This window comes from Lathyrus oleraceus, chromosome 6 (assembly GCF_024323335.1).
Source record: "Lathyrus oleraceus cultivar Zhongwan6 chromosome 6, CAAS_Psat_ZW6_1.0, whole genome shotgun sequence".
NCBI classification, from domain to species: domain Eukaryota; kingdom Viridiplantae; phylum Streptophyta; class Magnoliopsida; order Fabales; family Fabaceae; genus Lathyrus; species Lathyrus oleraceus.
Genome location: NC_066584.1, coordinates 55,032,096 through 55,059,718, shown reverse-complemented (window position 1 = coordinate 55,059,718; position 27,623 = coordinate 55,032,096). Strand labels below are relative to the sequence as shown.

The 27,623-nt window shown below is 36.3% G+C and overlaps 2 protein-coding genes and 1 non-coding gene across 3 annotated transcripts; 2 read left to right on the top strand and 1 right to left on the bottom strand.

The window, feature by feature from the left end:
• The first annotated feature begins 5,203 nt into the window (after positions 1–5,203).
• On the top strand, positions 5,204–6,016 carry LOC127093981 (transcription factor MYB1R1). The gene is made up of 3 exons (XM_051032866.1): positions 5,204–5,422; positions 5,633–5,866; positions 5,948–6,016. Exons 1-3 carry the CDS (start codon positions 5,204–5,206, stop codon positions 6,014–6,016), a joined length of 522 nt encoding a protein of 173 aa, XP_050888823.1.
• A 1,794-nt stretch (positions 6,017–7,810) lies between these two features.
• On the bottom strand, positions 7,811–7,884 carry TRNAV-AAC (transfer RNA valine (anticodon AAC)). The gene has a single exon. It is a non-coding gene; the product is annotated as a tRNA-Val (tRNA).
• Positions 7,885–21,676: 13,792 nt separating this feature from the next.
• On the top strand, positions 21,677–22,724 carry LOC127097063 (ethylene-responsive transcription factor ERF104). Its single transcript, XM_051035575.1, has one exon. It carries the CDS (start codon positions 21,882–21,884, stop codon positions 22,545–22,547), a length of 666 nt encoding a protein of 221 aa, XP_050891532.1. The 5' UTR covers positions 21,677–21,881; the 3' UTR covers positions 22,548–22,724.
• The last annotated feature ends 4,899 nt before the right edge of the window (positions 22,725–27,623 follow it).

The following is a 27,623-nucleotide window of genomic DNA, read 5'->3' as shown; positions in this document are numbered from 1 at the left end:
TGTACGAGCTTTTGAAATCTGAAAATTTCAAATCTAACACACGCCGGAAATCGCCTCTCTGTCGTGTCGGAAATTGTCAGAGCCTCAAAAAGTGGTGGTCTTGGTCATGTTTTAGGGCATGCTAGGCATGTTGGACAAGCTTGGACATAGCAAAAATTGGGGTCCTTACTCAATGAATTAGGTCTTGGACCTTGAAACAAAGTTGAAGAGGGGATAAATTTGGACATTTGGATCAAATAAGATCTTACAAATCTTGCAAGATGAAAAATTTATGGACTTTGGACCAAATCATAGGCCATTCTTGCCAAAATGTGGCCAACCGACATGACCTAAAAATGTGACTTTGTGATTTCTTGATTTTCAAGGCACAATGGTGGATGTTTGAAGCTCATATGATCATATCATGATGTAAAATGATGCTTGGAGCTTTGTGGGATGATTTTAGGTCAAGTTTTTGGGTAAAATTAAGTTATTGAAAGTCCAAATATGGATTGAATTAAGTTATTGAAAGTCCAAATATGGATTAAAAAAATACTGTGCCCCTGGTTAAGATTAAAGGTTCTTAATAGAAATATAAACTTCTAGGATCAAAGGGGTTGAATATGGATTGAATTCTCTTAACTCCTTAGTGTTTAGGAAGTGAAACAGTGTCTTACATCATTAAGGTTTTATCAAAAAACATGCTTTAGCAATTTTGGATATTTTGTTTATATCATCATCCATTCAATATTTGCTTAAACAAAATTTGATAATGGAAAGTGAGGTGGAGAAGTATTGATTATTTTTTGTGTGATAAAATGAAAGAAAACGAGTGAACACAAATTATAAATTCAAAAGATGCATGATTAACTCATTAATCTTACCATTCAAAACAAACAAGTTTAGTAGCAACTAAGTACTTAACAAGAAAGAAAATTACAAATGAAAATGTTAAAATAGACAAATGATCATCAGCATCGAGGATAAACTCTCATGTTGGATTCATTGTTTGGTCGATCTTTCACACACTCAAATACTGAGGTTGATAGGTTTTCCACAGCTGATACGGTACTTCAGGTTTCACCGACATCATCTAGTCTTCTTCCTCATGTTCCTCTAACCTTGGGTTCTCGACTTTTAATGTATCTGGAAGATTCTCGACTTTTTGCCTTATTTGAAAATCCTTAACTTTTGCCTGGACCGCTTTTTCAAGTTTTCAATCCACCAGGATGCTCCTTTTTTCCTAACTCGCCCTTCCGGGTTTTCAACTTAGCGGACTTTTCTTTAACTCCTTTTTATTTATCCCAAATTTTTTCCTGGACCGCTTTTTGAGTTTTTCGTCCACATGGATATCAATTTTTGCCTAAGCCACCCTTTCAGATTTTTGACTTAGCGGGTTTTTACTCTGTTTTTAGGCATAATACTTTTTTGACTACGTCAGAGTTCACGAGGAGTAGAAACTTATATTCATCCATTGTTGTAGGAATCAAGGCTCCACTAGAGAAGGCCTTTTTCATAATGTATACACCTTCACAATTTGGGGTCCATTTCCCAAGTGAGTCCTTTTGAATAGGCAATATATTTCTGCATTCCTTGAATTCTTGGGGACACGTCTTTTTGTCGAATACCTTTTTGAAACTCTTTTGATACAATTGACCATGACATAAGACTATCACTTTTATCCTTCTATAAGATTCAGTTGATCAAATCTTGCTTGAACTCATTACCCCTTGAGGATGTTGAATATAAGGATGATTAAGATTTTGCAGTTGAGAAATGATGTTATGATGTCCCACACTTACAATTACATGCACTTGATTTTCTCTCCTTTTTATCAGAGATTACAAGACTATCAAAATCTCATCCACTTTATCTTAACCACTTATCACTTTCATCTATTTTTACTATGTTATTTTATTCATTTGTTTAAACTCTAATCTCTCCCATGTTCTTATAGCTGCATTTTCTATCATTGTTGTATCAAGGGTAATGAAGTTTGAATGGTCTATATTATATTTAAGACTTTTGTTAACTTCTGTCCACGTTAAAATATAAAAATTAGAGTTAGTTAAACAATATTTAAAACTTCTAGGAATTGAATGCATGTATTTAAAAAAATACTTATAGTTATTAAGTGCCATGTCCCTTAGGTTAAATAATCGAACAATTGTTTCCAAAATAATTCTGAACCATAAACAGAACTGAATTGAACAGTAAATTTAGAACCAAATCAAACCACTCGTAAATTTTAATTATATATAAAATTGTTGAAAATTTCACGTTGATGATATTATATTTGGGTCTATTGTTGAATCCCTTTGCAAGAATTTTGTTAGTTCGATGCAGGATGAATTTGAAATGTCTCTGATGGGAGAGCTTACCTACCTTTGAGGATCATAAATTAAGCAAGCGGAAGCTGTAACATTTATAAGCCAAACAAATTATTGTTTGGAACTTCTAAAAAAGTTTGATATGCAAAATTCGAAGAACATCTCAACCACCATGGCATCAAATATGCTAATAGACAAAGATGAGAATGGCGTAGGGATCGATATTACTAGGTATAGAGGTATAATAAGATCTTTACTTTATTCAATTGCAAGTAGGCCAAATATTATATTTAGTGTGTATATGTGTTCTAGATTTCAAGTGTCACCTAGGGAATCCAACTTTAAGATCTTAAAAATAATTTTGAGGTATTTGAACGAAACCTCGCATCATGGTCTTTAGTTTCCCATTGTAGCGAATGTAGCATAGTAGGTTTTTCTGATTCTGATTTTTCTGGTTGTAAGTCAGATAGGAAGGGCACTAATGGTACGTGTCATTTGTTGGAAATTATTTGGTTTCTTAGCATAATAATAAGAAGCATAATGTTGCTCTTTCTATCGCCGAGGATGAATATGTAGCGCTGGTAATTGTTGTGCACAAGTCATATGACTAAATCAACAATTATTGGATTACAATTTAAAAATTGGTTATATTTCAATCAAATGTGATAACACTAGCTCGATAAGCCTCACTAAGAATCATGTACTTCATTCACGTCTTAAACATATAGAAATCTGACACCATTTTCTTAGGGATCTTGTTGAAAATTGTGATGTTATTTTTGAATATGTGGATATCAAAAATCTGTTAGTTGATATCTTTACAAAATTGTTATCCACTAAACCTTTTCATAAGATACGCAGGGAATTTGGAACCTTGAATTTTTCATGTTTTAAATACATTTGGTTTCCTATTTCATTTGATTTTCTATTCGAATTATGTTGTAAACTAACTTTTTCTTGTAGCAAGTTTACTTTAGCCAAACCTATTGATATGTTTCTACAACTCTTCTATCTTATAATATCATTATTTGTATTTTGTTCTTATATGTTCATTTATTTACTTCTTACATTCATTCCTAAGATGTTGCATGATTATTCATTTGTACATTTAAAATATTTTAAAGTGCATTATGTTAATTATGTGCTTTTGAGCATTATTGTGTTTGTTCATGCATTATTTAATCTTCCACTAATAGAATTTTTAATCACATTGTTATTTTTTGTTGTATAGTTGCATGTCTAATGGTGTATTTGTTGCATTTAACATGTCTATCTTCATATTCTATATTCATTCTTTGATGTTATGTATAGCTCATTTGTTTCTCTGGAATACCATTTGTATTGCTGGTTATTTTACGTTTAGGCTCATTAACACCTATCTCTTTTTTATCTTATCAAATCGGGAGAAGTTGTAATGTGAGTCAAGATTTATCTTTTGCATTTTATGTTGTTGTGCTTTTGGGCAATGTTTCAGGGGGAGAAAAAGTAGTTGAATAAAAGTGTTGACCATACTTTGCTTTTGCTTGAAGTTGACTGAATTTCAAGTGAAAGTTTTCCAAACATAAAAAAGGGTGAGATTAAAGTTGCATGTCTCTGCTACATTAATGAAGATGTTATGCATGTCTCTGTCATAGGGTTTTGTTACTTGTCCTTTAAGCTTTGTTTTGGTTTTAGTTTATATCATTGAGTCTCCTCTTCAATTGCGCATTTCTGAATCGAGTTTTAGATCCCTATATTTTAGCATGCATAACTCAAATTATTTATGTGAGTATGAACAATATGCTTTAAGTAAATTAGTCGAGTTTTTGGATCAATAACCATAGTTGAGGTTGGTTCAAGTCATGACATCAATGTACTCTCAAAACAACATTAAAAATTGCAAAAACTAGGATTTTAGCTGTGTGATTTGAATCACACACCATATGAGTCGAATCAGAAGGAACAAAGGTGAATGAGTTTTATGTGATTCGAATCACAAGTTTTTCCTTGACTCAAATCATGGTTAAATGAGTTTCTCATATGTTCAGATCTTGATCCAAACTACTTTGTCGTATGACTCAAATCACTCATGTGATCATGACTCGAATCAAGCATGAATTTTTCACTCTTTTTGTGTTTAATCAACACCTATAAATCATTTTTCTCTCAAAATCACTCAAAATGTTAGAAAATAAACACTTTAAATTTTGTCATCTATTCTATCCTTTTTCCAACCTGTCTCTTTACAATAAACCTTTTTTTTTTCATTTTTATCGCTAGATAATATTAAAAATTATTAATTTTTTTATTATTTACATAATTTTAACAATAATATTTATTATTTACATTATCTTTTAAATTCTTTTAAATCCACTTTTTTATAATACTAATGAAAGGCAAGTTTATAAAGAAATCTATTTATCTTTTTTATATAATTTTTTTAAAAAGCTATATACAATTTTAAAATAGAAATATATTTTGGGATCAATGGAGTAAATAGTAAAATCAAATTAGACAAATTTACAAAAAGGAAATACCAAAATACAAATATAGAATACGTTACCGTATTGTTTTTGGTAGACGCTGTACTGTACCTACACTTCCATTAAATTTTAAATTTGGATAGCATAAAAAAACAAATACTTCCACTAAAAAAACATTGTTTTTTTAGTTATTTTGATCACTTTTTTCATAGCCATAATTATAAATTGGATATGGTAAAGTAAAACAGTAAAAAACGTAATATTATTGACCCTAAAACCAAGTCAAAAACGCAAATAGTAAAATATTTGAAAAAGCAAAACCCTTATCCAAGAAAGAAGGTTTCATTTCTTCACAGAAAAAAAAGGATTTTACTCTAATCAAGAAGATAGAAAGAAGATTTTATCCAGAAAATGGTTAAGAGAAAGATCGTCATGGATGAGAATGGTGAAAGGCGTGTGATGTTGTTTGGCGTGAACATCGCAGCAAAACGTTCTAAAGTCAATGATTCCGTGAACGATAGTTTCAACACTGAGGATGATAATCAGAATGAGATGGAGCTTTGTTCTTTTGATAAACCGGAGGATGATGATGAGAAGAATGAAAATCCAGATTCTGGTCAAAGTTCTAACCAGGAAAACCGAAAAAAAAAGGTATGTATTTATATGTGCTAGTTTTTGTGTTGTTCTCTTTCTTTTTGGTCGAAATAACAATATAGAAAACAGTTAAGTGATTAATTCAAGAAGCAGATTATCGATGGAAACACTTTGGTATTTAGGGTTTCAACATGATTGCATATTTTCTTGAGTCTTAAAAATTGTTATGTTATATTTGAAACCCTAATCTCTTCCAAGTTCTTATAGATGAATTTAAAGAAACTTTATTGTTGCATTGTAGTGAAACAATGGACAAAGAATGAACACAAGGCGTTTTTGGTAGGTTTACAAACTGTTGGGAGAGGTAAATGGAAGGATATATCAAGGAACTATGTCAAGACCAAGACTTCTACTCAAGTTGCCAGTCATGCTCAGAAGTTTTTTCTTAGACAAAGAAGTTTTGATAAAACTAAGCGCCAAAGCGTCTTCGATATGATGCTTGTATGGTTTCTTCTTTCGTCGATAATTTACTATCGGTACATTATGTATAAAGATTGATGATTATGTTACTTAATATGACAGGATTATGAAGATTCAGAAACTCCGAGTCCTTCTCCTTCGCGGAAACCATCCCCCAGCAACTCTATTTAGAGGTAATTAAGTCTAGAAGTTACATTAAACACGATAAACTCATTCATGTTACAATAGAGACTATAATGTGTAATGTATCGCGTTAAGTCATATAGGGACATTAGATGCATGAGTTGAGTTCAAACTTGCGATATCTTGCTTATTGTTACACTGATTGCATTATGTGGTTTGGTTATGGTTTCTCACTTGCAACTTTTTTTCCAGCTTTTTTATCTTTGATGTTGTAGTAGAGGAAGTGCTATTATGAAGAAATCAGCATCAGAGGTCATTGTTAGCTAGATGTAAATATTACTAACTAATATGAATAATATATACATCTAACAACAATAGTTTAGTTTTATTTTTGCTTGAGTTGTTTGAACATGATAGTGATCATGTGGCATTCTTTATTCTTTGAACATCAAATTGTTCAATTTTATTTAAGTCCATGCTCTATTTGAATGACTATCACTTATGAGAATTGAAATTTTGTTGAGATCATGTATGTGGTGAATGATTTCCATCTTTGCAAGATACGTGCAAGATATAGAATAGAAATTTCAATTTAATTGAATAGAATGATTTTTATAGTGATTTTTTTCATGACCGTAACTTGTCAGATGAGTCTGAATTACATATTTTCGTACATGAAAAGTATAATATCTTCGTATATTAGATGCTCGGAAACCTTTTTATGGCTTATATAAATGTATTTAAGTCAGCTCCTAACTGATCGGTTGTGTGTTATGTTTTATATTAGGTTTTCTTCGACGCATACAACTTCAGATATGAACATAGTCAAAAATTTAAGAAGACATAACGTAGATTGTTGCTCCAATTAGGACTAGGTTTTAGTAAAAGTGGAGACAACATACTACAATTTAGAAACTATTACCATATAGGCTTCCTCTTCCGGCCACAACTCCATGCACCACATACTTACATGAAACTCTAAACATAGAGGGAAACCAATACAAGAAAATCACAGTAAAATATGTTATAAAACATAGACAAGTTCTAACGAAGGCCAAATGTTAAATGAAATGTTTCAAGGCAGAAGAAAATCAAAAAGGAAACTCAAGTCCAATAACAGATAAATATCGGCAAAGTGATACTAGATTTCAATGAAATGTTACTAGGGATTAAGAACAGATTTTAAATGAAGTTTCAAAATTAACACAGAAGCCCTAAATCAACCAGAAACATGCAAAACAAACGAATAAAATTTCACTTTATATTTATGGTAGTTTTGAATCCACCAATATTGATATTGAATATTTTGATAAAATTATTTTTCTCTTTTATTTATATACTTTTCTTAATCTTTATAAATTTGTCATCTGAATTATTCATTGTGGAACGGAGCAAGTAGTCTATAAGAAAAAAAGAGTTGCATCAAATATGAAAGCAGTGAAGATATTTAACTTTCTCCAACTAGAGAATCATATACCAGGATGATATTGATTCCAGCTGCTAAAGTTCACTTAATAGAAGTAAATACTACATATTCACCACACATCAAATTTACCTAATCCCAATCCTTAGTTAGCAATATGTTAAAAAAAAGTTGTATGCATATCTTTTACCTACTTTACATGTGAGTCCATAACATAACATATTTAATCAAGTAACTTAGCTTTGCCATTCTTTCTCTATTTCTCACATGCAGTCTCTAGATATTACAAATATTATTTTACAACAACAAAACTACATTTGAGTACCTTCAAAAACCAAAATAATAATGAACTCGTGGGGTGACGGTGGCTAGCGCATCAATTAGAGTTGGGAGAGAGGAAAACAAATTCGGTTAAAAAATGGCTTCGCCCGGACTCGAACCGGAGACCTTCAGTGTGTTAGACTGACGTGATAACCAACTACACCACGAAACCATGTTATTCATAGGCGAAGCTAATTGTTTGTTTATAATGCTTATACTTTTATTTTAGACCAACCGTCTGTTACAAATAATACGATTACATATATTTTCTTAAGTTATTAACATCCGCCCATAAATTCTTATTTGAAATTTCGTAATTTAATTATTTTCCACTTTAAAATTAATTTTTATTTCTTAACTAACCCTTTTAAATTTATCCAACTTTTCATTTTCTCTAACGTTATTCAACAATTCACTATTAACATTCTTTTGATAGGTGAAATTTCAGACTTTAAACTGAAATCTTTTGAATATTCAGTATATTTTTACTAAAAAATGGTGAACTTGACAAGATAATAATTTTTTTTGGATAATTTCAAATATTTTAATTGAATTCTTTTTATTTTTAATCATCTTTACAATAATAAAGTAAATATTCCGTTTCGAAACCAAAAATGTGGAGAATTGTGGAAGTTGTGGCAGAGAAGAGCTTTTTGCGCGATGGAGCGGGGGTGTATCTGTAAGGTTAACATTATGATGTTCAAGTAAATATATGAATGACGAGAGAGTATTCAAATTGTGTTTGAAATTTGTTACCTAAAATGTCACCATCGACATATATAGGAGAGTAGAATAACTAACTCGCTAAATTCCCGGCATAGAATGCGGAAGACCGTCGGATGTGTTGGAGGGCTAGATCTCATGCTTCTGGGTCACCGAAGGTTCAATGGTTATAATAACATTCAAGAAGCTTTGATAAATGCTTAAGTTGAATCCGAGATATTACACCTTGCAGTGACCGGCTCAGAAAAGGAGCACGCCTGGCCCGGGAGCAATATGAGGAATCCTTTCCTTATGGAGGCCGGATCTCTAAATAAGTGGTCGGATCTCAAAGGATATGGATTGTCCAAAACAGTTGCCCCCCAAGCCCTCGTATTTAAGGAGTGGGCGCAATGGTTTGAAGGATTCTTAGACATCGATTATTATCCATATTTTATTTGCTTCAATTACTTTGTAACTTCAGACATCTTTGGAGGAGTGATTGTGATCTTTCTAAGGAACTGAAATACTCAAGTATTAAGTGTGAAAGAAGTAATTGTTGATAGGACACCTTTTGTTTCGCAAGGCCAGTTCATAAATGCGGGAAGAACTATAACCACTTCTTTATTCTAGGTCTTTCTTTCCCCTTGTTTCTTAATCCTTTGTCTCTTCTTCTCCTCTAAAGTATCTCTTTCCTTTTCTTGAATTTGCTATCGTGATATGGCAAAGAGACCCTGAAAAACCGTGAAAAAGAATTCGGTGAACCCATCTTCTCCATGGGAAGGTTATGTATTTTCTTTAAATGTCATAATTCTTTTGGTGCCGGTGGTACGTATTTTTGAAGCTTTCCCTGAACCACCATCTTTCATGAACTAGTTCTTTTTGGTCAACCCCTTCACCCCGAGGCTCACGTAACCGTTTGTGCTACTAAGCCAGGGGTGAAGGTAAATGTAAGTCGTTGTTTCCCTCATTGTGGGCCAACAAAACAATTTATTTTGGAGAACGGCTCTTATGTTTACAGACAACGTGACTTTACCATTTAGGTTATGTTGTAGGTGTGGTCCCCTCGTACGAGTGATAACGCGAAAATGTATCGTATTTTTGGCTTCATATGCATTGCTTTTTACTTGATTAACACTTATTATTACACAGTATTTTATGTTTATTGCAGGTATTTATCGAATAAAAGGTTTACGAGCAAGCAAAGTGGAAAATAGCAAAAAGGAAGGAAAAAGAGAAGAAAATGGAGAAAAATAGAGATAATGGGCCACCACACTAAATGGGCTTGTGGTGCCCATCACCTGAATGTGTGGCGCCCGCCACATGAACCAACGAGGATGAAAAGAAGCGCTGGAAACTCCTGATAGATGTTTCCTAGTTGATGGAGTCTCATTCTCGCAAAGGTCGTCGCGCTGCCTTTGGTAAGTTCAAGATTCTCTTTATTCTTCACTTATTAACTTTCATTCGTTGTGTTTGTCTTGGAATGACAAATATATTTTTGTGTAGATGTAATGGAGCATGAAGTAAGGGTCCTCGTCTTGAAGAGGGGAATACAATTGTAACACCTTAATTTACTGATGCATAATTATAATTAAATCATATATTTTTCACAATATTTTCACATAGGATGTTAAACATCTCGAAACACACGCACACCCATTGATCATGTAACACTCAATTTAAATAAACATGCAACACAATATCTTAATGCACACAATTGCACTTAGGATGTATACACGACATGTTCCACCTCAACAAGAATCTCTTCACGTTCCAGCTCTTCTTAAAATATTTGTGCACTTCAATTAACGTCATCAATTTTCTTGAAAGCCATCCTAATTTCATTGAAAACTACATCTCGACTGGTGATACACCTCCTATGACCTGGCTCTAGGCACCATAGATTATAAGCTTTGACTCCTCCAGGGTATCCCATGAACATGCATCTTATAGCTCTAGGTTCGACCTTGTCTTGCCTAATGTGAGCATAGGCTATGCATCCAAATACTCTAAGTTTGTCGAGATCTGATGGGTGTCCCGACCAAACTTCTTCAGGTGTTTTCATATCTAACGCAGTCGACAGACATTTATTTATCAGATATGTTTCTATCGAAACAACCTTTTCCCAAAACACTTTCTTTAACCCAACACTATTCAACACGCATCTAACTTTTTCAAAATGGTTCGATTAAACCTTTCAGCCAAAGCATTTTGTTGGGGAGTACCTGCAATAGTTATGTGCCTTGCAATACCAGAGGCTGCATAAAAACTGTCGAACGCCTAATTGCAAAATTCAAGGCCATTGTCGATTCTCAATCTCTTGACCTTTCTGCCAGTCTGATTTTTGACCAGAGTCTTTCAACTTTTGAAGTTCTCAAATGTTTCATCCTTAGTCTTCTGGATGAATACCCTTAACTTTCTGGAATAATCATCAACTATGGATAAAAAATACCTTGCTCCTGAATGTGATGGACACCTTGCAGGCCCCAAAGATCAGCATGGATGTAATCAAGGGATTCATGTGTTCTTTGTTTGTCTTTATTGAACTTCACTCTGCAAGATTTTCCAAGTACACAAGGTTCACAAAACTTCAGCTTTTCGACTTTGTCTCCACCAAGTAGATTTCGTTTCCCCAATTCAACCAGACTCATTCGCCAAAGGTTTCGTGGATGCAACGTCTGTAGAGCCACTGATAACTTTAGCCTCAAGGGTATACAAGTCTTTTTTCTTCACGCCTCTTAAGACTTCCTTCGACCCCTTCATGAATTTTAGAATACTTTTTTCTCTTTGGAAAATATATCCTTTCTTGTTGAATTCACCAAGAGAAATCAAATTTATCTTCAAACCAGGTACATACCTGAATTAAGCTACCAATGTTATTGACTCATCATAGAGCTTGAATCTCACAGATCCCAACACCTACAATCTTGCAAGCTTTATTGTTTCCAAGCAATACAGATCCACCATCTTGATCACATAGTTCCTCGAATAAGTCTTTGTATGGAGTCATGTGCCAAGTGCAACCTGAATCAATAACCCACTATTTACTTGAGTCGCCGCTTGAAACCACAAGAATATCATATGAGTCGAAATCATCTTGAAATTTGGTTGTGTTGCCATTATCATTACCGCAATGATCTTTCAGGTGTTCAGGGCACACTTTTCTTGTATGACCCTTCTTCTTACAGTGATAACATCGAATACTAGATGCATCACCACTATAAGACTTCTGATGACTTTTACCCTTCTTCTTGTCGAACTTGTCATCTCTCTTTGTGAATTTCTCCTTAACCGACAGGCTTTCACCAGTCGAAGATGACTTGTTTTCCTTTCGTTCGTTCAAATCCTTAGAATACAAGGCTGATTGAACTTCTTCAAAGGTCAGAGAATATCTTCCATACAAGAGAGTTTCTTTAAAATGAACATGTGATATGGGCAAAGCACACAATGTAACACCCTTCTACCCAAACGACATATTTAAATTATTTATCAGAGTACAACATGTAGAAGAGTTTACATTTCATAACACATAACAATTATCATATCACAATATAAAATTTATTTTTCATTTTAATAAAACTTCGCAGCGGACAACACACAATTATTATAATTCATCATTTAACAATTCATAAAATGTTTCAACATTTATCTCAACAAAAGATCTCAACATGTTAACCATCATGAACAACGGAAATAATAACATAATATCTATCGAATCCCATAACCCCGGTGTCACATGACCAGAGCATTTGACTCGACTCTGTAGAATAACTCTACACTTATTCTTCAACCTCAACAATAGCTACTCCTCTTTATCTGCACATTGCTCATCATAGATGAACATAAACACATGCAGAAGGGGTGAGAATTACATTATTAAATAATAATATAACGACAGAAATATAAACATAAATATATATTTCACATATGCCAACACAATTCATCCTAATCATCATAATCAATAACTCATGAACACCAACAACACAACACATCAAATGCAATGCACACACCCATGCATGACTCAACACGACTCGGTATACCCATTTTGTGATCACTACAGGATCACCACTCCCAGATTCATCACCATAGAATCCGAGTCCCCCGTAAGGAACCAAGCCTATCAACAAGCCCGGAGTCAACAACATCATTGGAACTCATGTCCGTTCATCACTAGGCATCGGCCTTTCATGAATGCATGCACATCAACATGCATCATAATCATCATCGCAACAACAACATCATATAGTCATGTTATCATCATCATTAATATCATGACATACAACTCAACAAAACAGCAACAACATCATAACGATATCACATCGTCACATAACACATTCATAATTAAACACGTAAATTCAACATATCCTCATCATGACACCTCATACAAACCATATAATCACTATTAATTGTTTATAGTACAACTACAGCGACCTACTAAGAGTCTCGCAACTCAACGTACTCAAAACCCACCAACATTAGCTTCTGCATTTCACCAGTTCGCGCCGCCAACATAGGGACGCGCCGCGAACTCTCCAACTCAACACAGTTCGCGCCGCGAACGAAGGGTCGCGTCGCGAACAACTTATTTCGCTTCAGTACGCGCCGCGAAGCAGGGTTCGCGTCGCGAACAACGAATTACAGAACCCCTCTAAATCCTGCCCAGTTCGCGCCGCGAACTAGGCTTCGCGCCGCGAATCGCGCGCAACCAGAACCCTCTGCTGCAGAATTCAGCGCAGCTTCGCTTCTCTACTCGCCATAACCCGTACCCCACAGCTAGCAAACCAAAATCGACATTTAACAGACACATATACGCAACATAGTTCGATTACGATGCACATAACACAACAAAACTCACAAATCAGAGGATTTTCCATCAAAACCCCAACTTCCCAATCTCCCTAAAATCCCCAAAATTCATCAACAATTCAACCGATGTCATACAATTGCTCGCATATCATTGTTTAATAAGGTTCAGACCCCTTACCTCTTTGGATTGAAGGAAGTTCTGAGCACTCTCCAAGCTTCAGCTTTTCCGTTCTTCGACCTTCGCTCTACAGCTCTTTCCTCTTCTCTGCAGCTTTCCAACTTCACGTGAAACTCTTCTGTTCCAAAATGAGAATCTTTCTCTTATCCCAACTTATATATTTTCCAATAATTATTATTCCAATTAATAATAATAATAATCCAATAATTCCATTTTATTTAATTAAATTAATAAAATAATATTATCAACTTAATTAAATAATTCTTTTACTTTATTTGGGGTGTTACAACTCTCCCCCACTTTAGAAGTTTTCGTCCTCGAAAACATACCTCAAGCAAATAGAGTCGGATACGACTCCTTCATCTGATCTTCACGCTCCCAAGTCAAGCTCTCACCAGCTGGACCTCCCCAAACAACTTTCACTAGAGCAATCTTCTTACCTCTCAGGGTCTTCTCTTCTCGATCATCTATCCGAATTGGCAACACATCAACGGTCAAATTATCCCTCACCTGGATATCATCCAACTGAACAACATGCGAAGGATCCGCAATATATTTTCTCAACTGAGATACATGAAACACATCATGCAGATTAGAAAGCGACGGCGGTAAAGCTATCCGATACGCCACTTCCCCAACCCTCTTCAAAATCTGATACGGACCCACAAACCTCGGAGTAAGCTTTTTAGACTTTAAAGCTCTACCCACACCTGTCGTCGGAGTAACTCTCAAGAACACATGATCTCCCTCTTGGAACTCAAGTGCCTTTCTTCTATTATCATGATAACTCTTCTGACGACTCTGAGAAATCTTCATTTTCTCCTGAATCATCTTAATCCTTTCAGTCGTCTGCTGCACAATCTCAGGTCCGAGTACAACACTCTCACCTGATTCATACCAACACAATGGAGTTCTACACCTCCTACCATACAATGCTTCATATGGAGCCATACCGATACTAGCATGAAAACTATTATTATAAGTAAACTCCACCAACGGCAAATAACTATCCCAAGAACCACTCTGCTCCAACACACAAGCTCTCAACAAATCCTCCAAGGATTGGATAGTTCTTTCAGCCTGACCATCAGTCTGAGGATGATAAGCTGAACTCAACCTCAACTTAGTCCCCAACGCTTTCTGTAAACTTTCCCAAAATCTAGAAGTAAATCTGGGATCTCTATCAGACACAATACTGGATGGAATACCATGCAGCCTCACTATCTCCTCAATATACAACTCTGCCAATTTCTCTAAAGAGTGATTAATCTTTATCGGTAAGAAATGCGCCGACTTAATCAATCGATCCACAATCACCCAAATAGAATCATTACCTTTCACCGTCCTCGGCAATCCCGTCACAAAATCCATGGAAATGCTATCCCACTTCCATTCAGGAATCTTCAAAGGTTGCATCACACCTGCCGGTTTCTGATGTTCAATCTTTGACTTCTGACAAGTCAAACAGGCATACACAAACTTAGCAACATCTCTTTTCATACCAGCCCACCAAAACAACTTCTTCAAATCTTGATACATTTTAGTTGCACCTGGATGGATGCTCAATCCACTCCTATGGCCCTCTTCAAGAATACTCTTTTTCAATTCAGACACCTCAGGAACACAAACTCTACCTTTAAATCGCAGGATGCCATTCCCATCAATCTCAAAATTACCGCCATTACCCTGGTTAACCATAGTAACATGATCAACTAGAGCGACATCAACTTGCTGGCCATTCCGAATATCTTCCATAATTCCACTAGTCAACTTCAGCATACCCAACTTTACACTATTGGCGGAAACTTCACAACCCAAACTCATATCACGGAACTGTTCAATTAACTCAAGCTCCCGAACCATCATCATAGACATATGTAGAGACTTCCTACTTAGCGCATCTGCAACTACATTAGCCTTACCGGGATGATAATTCAATTCAAAGTCAAAATCCTTCAGTAATTCTAACCATCTTCTCTGCCTCATATTTAACTCTTTCTGATCAAACAGATACTTCAGACTCTTGTGATCACTGAACACTTCGAATCTGGAACCATACAGATAATGCCTCCACATTTTCAACACAAATACAACAGCTGCAAGTTCTAGATCATGCGTAGGATAATTCCTTTCATGAACTTTCAACTGTCTAGAAGCATAAGCTACAACTTTACCATTCTGCATCAAAACACCACCAAGACCCATCAAAGAAGCATCACAATAAACAACGAAGGACTCACCAGGATTAGGCAAGATCAACACTGGAGCACTGGTCAACCGCCTCTTCAACTCAACAAAACTCGCTTCACAAGCTGCATCCCACACATACACTTGACCCTTCTTAGTCAACTGCGTCAACGGCAATGCCAACTTAGAGAAGCCCTCAATAAATCTGCGATAATAACCAGCTAACCCCAGAAAACTGCGTATCTCGGTAGCAGACTTCGGAGTCTCCCACTGTAATACAGCAACAACTTTAGCAGGATCGACCGAAATCCCACCGCTCGAAATCACATGGCCAAGGAAACTCACTTCCTTCAACCAGAACTCACATTTAGATAACTTTGCATATAATTTCTTTTCTCTTAACACCTGCAAAACAATTCTCAGATGTCCTGCATGCTCTTCTTCCGTCTTAGAATATATCAATATATCATCTATGAACACCACAACAAAATTATCAAGGTACGGATGAAATATACGATTCATATATTCCATAAACACACCTGGAGCATTAGACACACCGAACGGCATCACAGTGTATTCATAATGACCATACCTCGTACGGAAAGCAGTCTTCGCAATATCATCTGACTTCACTCGGATCTGATGATAACCTGACCGCAAATCAATCTTACTGAAAACATGAGCTCCAACCAACTGATCCATCAAATCATCAATCCTCGGCAATGGATACCGATTCTTGATAGTCACCTTATTCAACTGCCGATAATCGACACACAACCTCATCGTACCTTCTTTCTTCTTTACTAACAATACTGGTGCACCCCAAGGAGAAACACTTGGACGCACAAACTTCTTCTCAAGCAATTCTTCAAGTTGCTTCTTCAATTCAACTAATTCAGTCGCCGACATTCTATAAGGAGACATCGACACTGGACTCGTACCTGGTACTAAGTCAATGGCAAATTCAACTTCACGTTCTGGAGGTAATTCACTTACATCCCCCGGAAACACATCCTGAAATTCACAGACAATAGGCAAATCTACACTCACCACTTTCTTATCCGCTTGCAGAGACGCAAATAAAGCGAATACCTGAGCTTCATCTTTCACAAATTCCCCCACCTGCCTAGCAGATAGAAATCTAGCCTCATCATTCTCGCCAACTTCAGAAAACCTCACCGTCTTACTATAGCAGTTGATAAACACGCCATAGAATTCTAGCCAATTCATTCCCAGAATGATATCAATTTGGTGCAAGGGTAAGCACACCAAATCAACCACGAACTCTCTCCCAAAGATCGTCAAATGACAACCTCGACAGACAACAGAAGTCTTCACAGAACCATTAGCAGGAGTATCTATCACCATACTTCCGCCTAGGGACGACATACTCACACCAATCCTGGTCGCACACTCATACGAAATAAACGAATGCGTAGCACCAGTGTCAACAATAGCAAGCAATTCAACATTATTAATCAAGCAAGTACCTTTAATCAGATTATCTCCTTTAGGAGCTTCAGTCCCACTCAGAGCAAACACCCTACCAGTAGTATGAGCTGCAGTAGCCGCCTTCTTCGGTTTCGAGCACTGCAAACTGATATGGCCTTTCTCGCCACAATTAAAACATGTCGGACCAGCATCCTTACATTCCGTAACTCTATGACCAGCCTGACCGCATCGGAAACATCTCAGCACTCTCTTGGTACAGCTATCAGCACGGTGGCCTGGCTCGCCACACTTGAAACATTTACCAGCTATGGAAGATCCTCCCCCACTTGGCTTCTTCTCATCTACGACTTCCTGCTTACCTTTTCCATTCGGAGATGCATAAGGACTACCACGATCCTTATTCTTCTTCTCACTAAGACTCTTGTAGTGAGCAGTCCTAGCCTTGCTATCTTCGTCAAATATCCTGCACTTATTAACCAGTGTAGGAAACCTACGAATCTCCTGGTAACCAATGCCTTGTTTGATCTCGGGACGTAACCCGTTCTCAAACTTGACACACTTGGATTCCTCCGCATCAGCATTATTATAATGAGGATAATACTGCACCAGCTCCTCAAACTTCGAAGCGTAATCAGCAACAGACATGTTACCTTGCTTCAGTCCTAGAAATTCCATCTCCTTCTTACATCGCACATCAGCAGGAAAATATTTCTCCAGAAAGGCCGTCTTGAACCTTTCCCAAGTCATCTCAGCACCTGGTACCGCAATCCTCTGGCGAGTGTTATCCCACCAGTTCTCAGCCTCTTCAGATAACATATGCGTACCAAACTGCACCTTCTGTGCTTCAGTACACGTCATCACCCGGAAAATCTTCTCAATTTCCTTCAGCCAAATCTGAGCACCATCTGGATCATAGCGTCCTTTGAATGTAGGAGGGTTATTCTTCAGAAACCTTCCCAAATTCCTAAACTCGTCGACCGGCGGATTCTGCTGCGCCTGCATAGCCTGCGCCATAGCAGTCAAAGCTTCAGCAATCGCACGATCATTTTCTCCAGCCATACTCTGTACAACACAACCACAACCGTTAAATATCGACAGTGTCATCCACACTAATCGACCAACAGGGACAACCTCACACTACGACTCGACTGGACTGACCATGCTCTGATACCACTAATGTAACACCCTTCTACCCAAACGACATATTTAAATTATTTATCAGAGTACAACATGTAGAAGAGTTTACATTTCATAACACATAACAATTATCATATCACAATATAAAATTTATTTTTCATTTTAATAAAACTTCGCAGCGGACAACACACAATTATTATAATTCATCATTTAACAATTCATAAAATGTTTCAACATTTATCTCAACAAAAGATCTCAACATGTTAACCATCATGAACAACGGAAATAATAACATAATATCTATCGAATCCCATAACCCCGGTGTCACATGACCAGAGCATTTGACTCGACTCTGTAGAATAACTCTACACTTATTCTTCAACCTCAACAATAGCTACTCCTCTTTATCTGCACATTGCTCATCATAGATGAACATAAACACATGCAGAAGGGGTGAGAATTACATTATTAAATAATAATATAACGACAGAAATATAAACATAAATATATATTTCACATATGCCAACACAATTCATCCTAATCATCATAATCAATAACTCATGAACACCAACAACACAACACATCAAATGCAATGCACACACCCATGCATGACTCAACACGACTCGGTATACCCATTTTGTGATCACTACAGGATCACCACTCCCAGATTCATCACCATAGAATCCGAGTCCCCCGTAAGGAACCAAGCCTATCAACAAGCCCGGAGTCAACAACATCATTGGAACTCATGTCCGTTCATCACTAGGCATCGGCCTTTCATGAATGCATGCACATCAACATGCATCATAATCATCATCGCAACAACAACATCATATAGTCATGTTATCATCATCATTAATATCATGACATACAACTCAACAAAACAGCAACAACATCATAACGATATCACATCGTCACATAACACATTCATAATTAAACACGTAAATTCAACATATCCTCATCATGACACCTCATACAAACCATATAATCACTATTAATTGTTTATAGTACAACTACAGCGACCTACTAAGAGTCTCGCAACTCAACGTACTCAAAACCCACCAACATTAGCTTCTGCATTTCACCAGTTCGCGCCGCCAACATAGGGACGCGCCGCGAACTCTCCAACTCAACACAGTTCGCGCCGCGAACGAAGGGTCGCGTCGCGAACAACTTATTTCGCTTCAGTACGCGCCGCGAAGCAGGGTTCGCGTCGCGAACAACGAATTACAGAACCCCTCTAAATCCTGCCCAGTTCGCGCCGCGAACTAGGCTTCGCGCCGCGAATCGCGCGCAACCAGAACCCTCTGCTGTAGAATTCAGCGCAGCTTCGCTTCTCTACTCGCCATAACCCGTACCCCACAGCTAGCAAACCAAAATCGACATTTAACAGACACATATACGCAACATACTTCGATTACGATGCACATAACACAACAAAACTCACAAATCAGAGGATTTTCCATCAAAACCCCAACTTCCCAATCTCCCTAAAATCCCCAAAATTCATCAACAATTCAACCGATGTCATACAATTGCTCGCATATCATTGTTTAATAAGGTTCAGACCCCTTACCTCTTTGGATTGAAGGAAGTTCTGAGCACTCTCCAAGCTTCAGCTTTTCCGTTCTTCGACCTTCGCTCTACAGCTCTTTCCTCTTCTCTGCAGCTTTCCAACTTCACGTGAAACTCTTCTGTTCCAAAATGAGAATCTTTCTCTTATCCCAACTTATATATTTTCCAATAATTATTATTCCAATTAATAATAATAATAATCCAATAATTCCATTTTATTTAATTAAATTAATAAAATAATATTATCAACTTAATTAAATAATTCTTTTACTTTATTTGGGGTGTTACACACAACAACAACATTGCTTGATTTTCATCATCGATCTTGACGTCGATATTTTCAAGATCAAGAGTCAGCTTGTTGAACATATCCAACTGCTTAGCCAAAACTTTTTCTTCACTCATCTTGAATGAATACAGAGCTTGCTTCAGGTAGAGGCGATTGACTAATGATTTAGTCATGTACAAACTTTCGAGTTTCACCCATAACCCCGACGTTATCGTCTCCTTCGAAACCTATCGAAGAACCTTATCATCAAGGCTCAATAAGATGGCATTGTGGGTTTTCTCTACCATGGTCGTTTTTTCTTTGTCCGTTAACGCAACGTTCATGGCTTCAGCTCCCTTCAATGCTTCTAAACAACCTTGTTGAACTAGTAGGGCTTTCATCTTCAAGAGCCACAAACTGAAATCCTTCACTCTTGTGAACTTTTCAATCTCATACTTTGTTGACGACATCTTCTCCATGCCCACCACACCAATTTGTTGTGAAAAACGATGTCGAAATAACAAAGTATAATCGGTTCCTTGATTGGCAAGAAGTCCACAAGGATAGAAAAGAGGGAAGCAAGAAGAACACAGTGAAATTTGTTATAAACTAATATTATTTACTTTCTCTTGGGAACAAGATTACAAGTGTTACATAGTAGCAAATAACATCTCTCACCCTAATTAGGATTCGCATTATACAATGATAAGAGACTAGTATGTTAATTATAAGGAAACTAACACACTAAACTAATGGGCTTTTATACACAGACTCATTACACAAGCTAACTAAGAGAACAAGTTAACTCAAACAATTGGGCATAGCAAACAGACTCAATTCAACATGCTAACAATCCTAGTATATTTCGACTACAACATGTGAACAGACTTCGACGACATATTAAGGTCTTGTCGAATTGTCGAACCAATAAGCTATCATTCGACCATACTAAAATTCGATCCAATATCTCACATATAAAAATAAATATATTAGATTAATATTAAGAAATATATTATATAAAAATAAATATATTAAATAAATATTAATAAAAATATTTTTACAACATATATATGATTCTTGAGACTCAACAAGTCGGTGGCATTTAGAATGTTTTGACAGAGTGAAATTTTGTACTACTTACTATGTTTTTGATACCTTATTGTAGTGATATTAAGCTCTGAGATTTGAAATCTAGTTTTTTTACTCAAAGCTTCTAGAAGAAGTGACTTTGAAAAAAATGAAGAAATGAAGAAATAGATTCAAAAAGTCAAATTTAAGAAACCTGATGATATAGTAGATGAAGAAACATGATGAATATGCATTTTAATTAGTATTGAATAATAAAATTCTGAAAAAATGATGAAGATATTAATGATTGATTAAAAAATTGGAAAGAAAAATGATTTTGATTAGTATTGAAACACAATTTTTATTCTTAGAAGTCAATACATATCTTGTAAAGTAATTCCTACACTAGTACTATTCTTGTATATCCCAAATCAATCAACCAAAACCAAAACCAAAACCATATGCAGAGCAATACAAGTTAGGAAGTAGCTTGGAAGAATCATTTTATTAAGCTGTGGTCCCCTTTGTTATCACAAAGTCAAGTTAACTTTTGAAAAACATCCAAAACGACAATAACTTAACCAAACTTATCAACAATTGATAGCTACAATAAAACGATGCTTCCTCTCTCCATCTTGGAATCTCCATAGAACCCACCTCTTCATCATTTCTTCCATTATAACCCCCTCATCTTTATATACTCTTCACTCCTTATTTTCCACTCAACAAATTCCTCTCTCTCCATTCCAAATCTAGAACACTCCTATCTTAATTTCTCCGAAAAAAAAACACAAGTACTATGGAACAAACCTTTGAGTCCACCTTCAGTTTTTGGTCCTCAAACATCCTAGAAACTCAAAATTGCAATAACATGACACAAACATCTTTCTCTAAGCCTCCAAGATCATCCTCCAATCTAAGCAACCGGAAACCCTCTTTGATGAACATCAAAATTCCTTCTATAACCAAACCTCTCCCACAACAAAACACTGAAGAGGATAATAAGCACTATAGAGGTGTTAGAAGAAGACCATGGGGGAAATTTGCTGCAGAAATCCGTGACCCTAACAGAAAAGGGTCAAGGGTGTGGCTTGGAACCTTTGACACCGCCATAGAAGCTGCAAAAGCTTATGATAAAGCTGCTTTTCAGATGAGAGGAAGTAAGGCCATATTGAACTTTCCTCTAGATGTTGCAACCGATGAATCTACAGATTCATCGGTTTCACTTTCTAGCTCAAAAAACATCAAAGTTGGCGAGAAAAGACAAAGAGAAGAAGGAAATTACGTTGAAATTGAGATAAAAAGCACTAGTAGTAATAATAATAAACAAGTGAAGAAAGAAGAAGGAGTTTCAGTTTGTCCTCTAACTCCTTCATGTTGGAAAGGGTTTTGGGATACTGATGTTATGGGAACTATCTTCAGTGTTCCTCCTTTGTCACCTTTATCTCCACTTATGGGATGTTGAGATTAATTCATAATGGCTCAAAGTAAATGGACATATATGGAGAGTGTTTCGATGATGCAAGGGGTGCTAATAGTGTAAATACTATATAGGAAGTGTGAAGATAGTGCTTAATTCTTTAATTACGTTGTATATGTTCCTTTGGTCCAAGAATATTGAAATTTGTTCATTCGTTTATTAGATTTGAATTTAGTTAGAAGTTTTGAATTTGAATTTAGTTATGTTATAAATTATTTTGTTTAAAGTTGTTAAGATCCTCTGCAATTACTATTGCGCAACAACGAAATGCTTACATAGACACCAAGATAATTAGTTAAACCAACTCTGTTATAAGAGATGGAATGACTACTAAGAAGAGTGAGAAGCATTTTTAATATAAGTCTTACAATAAAATGAAACTAACTCCACATTGAAAACGTTGGATAAATCTCAAATATGTTTTATTTTAAGGTGATAAGGTGTTCATTGGTATCATCGTATCATCCATTGAAATTCAGATCTTTTTTAATCATTTGGCGTTGTGCTCAATGTTTCCACTATGTCTCTAATGTGATGGTGAATTTGCATCGAGTACAAGTTGTGGTTGCAATAGTTAGAAAGTTTATTGGAAAATTTAGAGAGGCAATTGTAGAAGAGATTGAGAAATCTTGCATAGAAAATAGAGTTTGTTCTTGAGAATTTGAGTGATTATTTTTTTGTAATTTTTTGATAATCTCTTGTAACAATTTTTGGAAGCATAATAAATTGGACAGCTGATCTCTCCTCCATAGTAGACCAATTTAATTGAAATGGATAAACAAGTTTTTATGTGTTATTGTCTTTTATCTTCTTCTAACGTGTCTATTTTCTTTTACGGACTCGTTCACGGACTTTGAGGACGTCCTGTATAGTTCGTTGAAGAAAGTCTCAGAGCACTAGCTCCAAACCTGCTACCTCGTTTTGGAGAACTTTCAAGGCCTCTGCATGGCCCTCACTTTCCTTAAGAAAGGTTTTTCGAAACTCCACCATGTGAGTCTTCTCCTCAACATAATCAAAAGCAATCGGAAACCGCTTCTCCCCACCCTTGATGGCGCCCTCTAGCTCAGTCATACGAGCGTACAGAGTAGAATGGGAACCATGTATTTCCACGCCTCTTGCAAAGAGTTGGCAGTTTTAACCTCCCCCTGTAATGTAAGAAGCTCCTTTTGGAGATTAATGCATTTTAGTTCCATTGCTTCAACCTTCCCTTTTCAAGTATCCCTTTCCTTGAAGAGGGTTATCCAGAGCCAAGACATTTCCCTGTCCAACAGAGACAAAAGAAAAGATTGAAGCATCTTTAAACATGTTGTGAGCAAGTTGATAAGCGAATTCCATCTTATCCCCCTTAGGGAGATTCTAGACGAAGTATAAATTCGGCGTCGAAACAATAGTGGCATCCTCCTTATGAGTGCGCGGAAGCCGAGAAGAGAAGAGGTCTGATATCTTTATGAAGGGAGTTATCTCCCCGAAAGCACTGCCCTCAGCAACTCGAGTTCGCTTTGGAGAACCCTCAGTACGAGGGGATTGTTGTTCCTCATCTCAAACTCTCTTTGTCAAAATTGGAGGCATGGTTGATTCTCTCACTATTAAAGTTGCCGCAACGTCCACAAGATGATCCACCTTGAAACCATAAGCAAAAACCTCTATAACTAGGGAAAAAGGGATCGGGCCAGGAACATTAGTCTCCAGAGAAGTGGGGGCAAGTATAGAAGAGGTAGTCCCATTATTCACCACAAGACGGATACCTTAAGTATCTGCAAGGTATATAACATATTGAGTTTGTTCACCTTATCCATGTTGTCTACAAAATGAAATCATGCACTTTTTCTCACCTTGGCATGTGGCACATTGTCAGGGTTGAACCCTTCCTCATAGTGAAACCAATGTTGCATTTCCTCCTTCATTATCACCTCGTCCAGAGAGAGAGAGAGAGAGAGAGTTAGTTTGACTTGGTACAATTGAAGTGAGCATTCTAGTTAAAGTGGATCTTAGACCAATACTTTGGACAAAAAATTGACAGTGGCGAGGAGAATCGGCGGGGAGATAGAAGAAAATGACATGGGCCATGATCATGGGAGGCTTTACCAGTAAAAAAACGTCCCAAAAATTCGCCCCAGTCCAAAGTAAAGGGGTCGAATCAAGGGGGAACCTGATAAAAGTAAATAAGCCCCTGATTACAAAAGTTATCCAGGGAAGTATTCTTCGGATGGAAAAGATCAAAAAAATAATCAAAGAGAGGGCTTCCAAGATTTGTGCTCTACGCATAGATGAAGTTGGGAAAGAGAAACTTTCAAATATCTTAGGACGACTACCTCAAATTTAGAAAAAGGCAACCGAAGTCCTATTCTTGTAAACAAGAATTCATAAAGCGGGATCATGTAGTCGTCAAAATAATTGCATATCCTATTTTTCCATGGCACTAGAAGGGCTAACCACTCCAAAGGGTCGCCGACCATAATGTCGGCCACATTATAGAAGCTTCATTGCTCATAACTGATGAAGTACGCTCTAATTTTGCATCCACCCAGTCATACTCTCACATGATCGACCGACTTCGAAGTTTCAAGTGGGCCATCACATCAGCATCACTAGGCTCACAATCATCAGCCTGCAGATGAAGCTGGAAGTAATCTCCAACATGTTCCCTCCTTTGCAAATTGGCTTATACATCCTCTTTTGACAAGGTGCGAGGGGCACAGGGACCTTAGCGTGATTTACTCTATTTCCAACATTTGATATAAGGGTGTCTAATGAGACAAAAGACAAAGTTTCTTCATCTAGGGAATCCTGATACACCCTTTTTGGGTCAGAATAATCAGAAATGGATATGACTTATGGTTCTAGGAGATCGCTGCTAAGGGGATGGAGATGAGAACTAGAGGATGTCCTAATTAAAGAGGAAGTTGGAGTTAAAACTTCATAATCACTCACTAATGTCTACCATATTATCACTAATCCTGACTAGAAAATAGGAAATACGGGAAGATAAAATCTTGAGTTACAATGATACCTATTATGTGGAGCTAGTGAAGTATAATGAGATGAAGAAACACAAGAGCTTTAATCAAAGTACTGAAAATATCTTCTACTAATATAGAGAAGAAATGAATACATTTTCTGAAAAGTAATTATAATATTAAATGATAAAGGTTTCGAAAAACTTCCAAATACTTAACTCACCCTATTTATAAGCAATGAAAGTTAAAAGGATTTGACCAACTATGAAAAGGATTCACAAGACCAACAATTAGATTTCAGGTCATGGATACACAGCAACGCGGGCGCATTCAAGTACTCTACAAGGTTGAGGTATGCCATAACTGTTCACGTCACTGCACGTGTCAGAAAAGGGAGATGAAGCGCTTTAGTGATGGAACCGCATTAAATGCACAAGTTCCCCATTAATTTTCCAAAAACTTATCCTAATTGCATCAATTCTATTTCATATTGTACCACGATATGGATGTCGATCAATGGTACTTAAGGCTTCCCCAGGCTCCTTCAGCACCTAAAAAAGCTTTGAGGATAATTGTTCTAGACTGACCAAAAGCCCAAATGACCTAGGCCCAATCCATCTCAAATCCACTCCACTTGGCACAAGGTATAAAATCAGTTCACATGCTAAGAGCAGGGTATAATCTCCGATATCCAATTTTTCACTTGAATCTTGAAGTAACTTGGGCATCATAGTGCTAACCATGCAAGTCTACCCCGCGCCTCCGTAAATGAGATTGGGGCCATCATTCAAGATCATCATTTTTCCAACTGTATCCATTTCTGATTCTTGAATTGAATAGTAACGAATATGATATTACTTTGGATGAAGTCCATACGACTGTGAGATCCAATAAATTTTCAAGGGAAAAATATTTGAAGATTGATGATATTGGTGAAGGCTTGATTCTCTCAAGAGAAGGAAGTAGTGTAGATGGATATCAAAATCAAAAAGGTTTTACAATTCAAGGCTAAAATTATTTACTTGTTAGAAAACTTGTCACTTCATGAGGGATTGTTTTTAAAGGAGGGGAAATGATTTTGTTCATATTGCATCTTCCTTAGATTAGAATAGTTATGAGAATGTTGGTGCATTAGTGGAATCGATCTTGGAGACTGAAGAGTTGGGTAATGGACTCAGGTTTTTTATATCACATTTGTACAAGAAAAGAATACTTTGAGACTTTAAATCTAGAGGAATGTAAATTTGTTTACCTAGGTTATGATAAGGCTTGCAAGGTCCATGATATTGTTACTGTCATGCTTAAAATGTTCGATGATCGTGAGTTTCTTCTACACAATTTTAGGTATGTTCCAAAGCTCAGGAAAAATATGTCATCCATAAGCATATTTAATGATATAGGCTATTTCATTAGAGTTGAACATGAATTGTTGAAGATTTTACGTGGTGGAGTAATCATGGCTAAATAGTCTAAAATATGTGGGTTATATATTTTAAAAGGTTTCAATGTTGTTGTTCATTCATCATCAACTAGTGAAAACTTTCATGACAAGAACAAGATATGATATTTGAGATCAAGACATGATATATGTTTGTAGTTTATTTCATAGAACTTCAATGTGTTTTTAAGAAGACAAAGAATAAAAACGCATTTGACCACCGAGTTGTCATTAATTTTCTGGGGTATGGTTAATGCCAAAGTAACTTACTTGATCGGGAGATGTCCATACATAGGGAAAAAAATCTTCTAGAAGCATATGGAGGTTTTAAGTAGGAAACCTGTATACTACTCTATTTTAAAGGTCGTCAAAATTTTCCTATTATGCAAATCATATTTATCCAGCTTGGAGTTGAAATTATGGATTATGTTTTCAATGGCAATCCAAGAGATGGAAATGACTATGAGTTGTGAGAAGTAGAACCCAAAGGATTAAATTTCATCAATTGCATACATATTACTTTTAGCGAGTCTCGTTAAGGGAGGAAAAGATAATATCTGGAGATGAAAGTTTTAGAAATTATGTCGGAGAAGACTTAGTTTGAGGTGGAGATTCTTGCTATTGATACTAGTAAAAGTGAGGGAACGGTTAAAAATGTCTATGATG

Coding starts and splice junctions, on each gene's coding strand:
- LOC127097063 (XM_051035575.1), top strand. CDS start 21,882: ATGGAACAAACCTTTGAGTCCACCTTCAGTTTTTGGTCCTCAAACATC.
- LOC127093981 (XM_051032866.1), top strand. CDS start 5,204: ATGGATGAGAATGGTGAAAGGCGTGTGATGTTGTTTGGCGTGAACATC. Junction 5,423..5,632: donor AGGAAAACCGAAAAAAAAAG/GTATGTATTTAT, acceptor AAGTTCTTATAG/ATGAATTTAAAGAAACTTTA. Junction 5,867..5,947: donor GCGTCTTCGATATGATGCTT/GTATGGTTTCTT, acceptor TTAATATGACAG/GATTATGAAGATTCAGAAAC.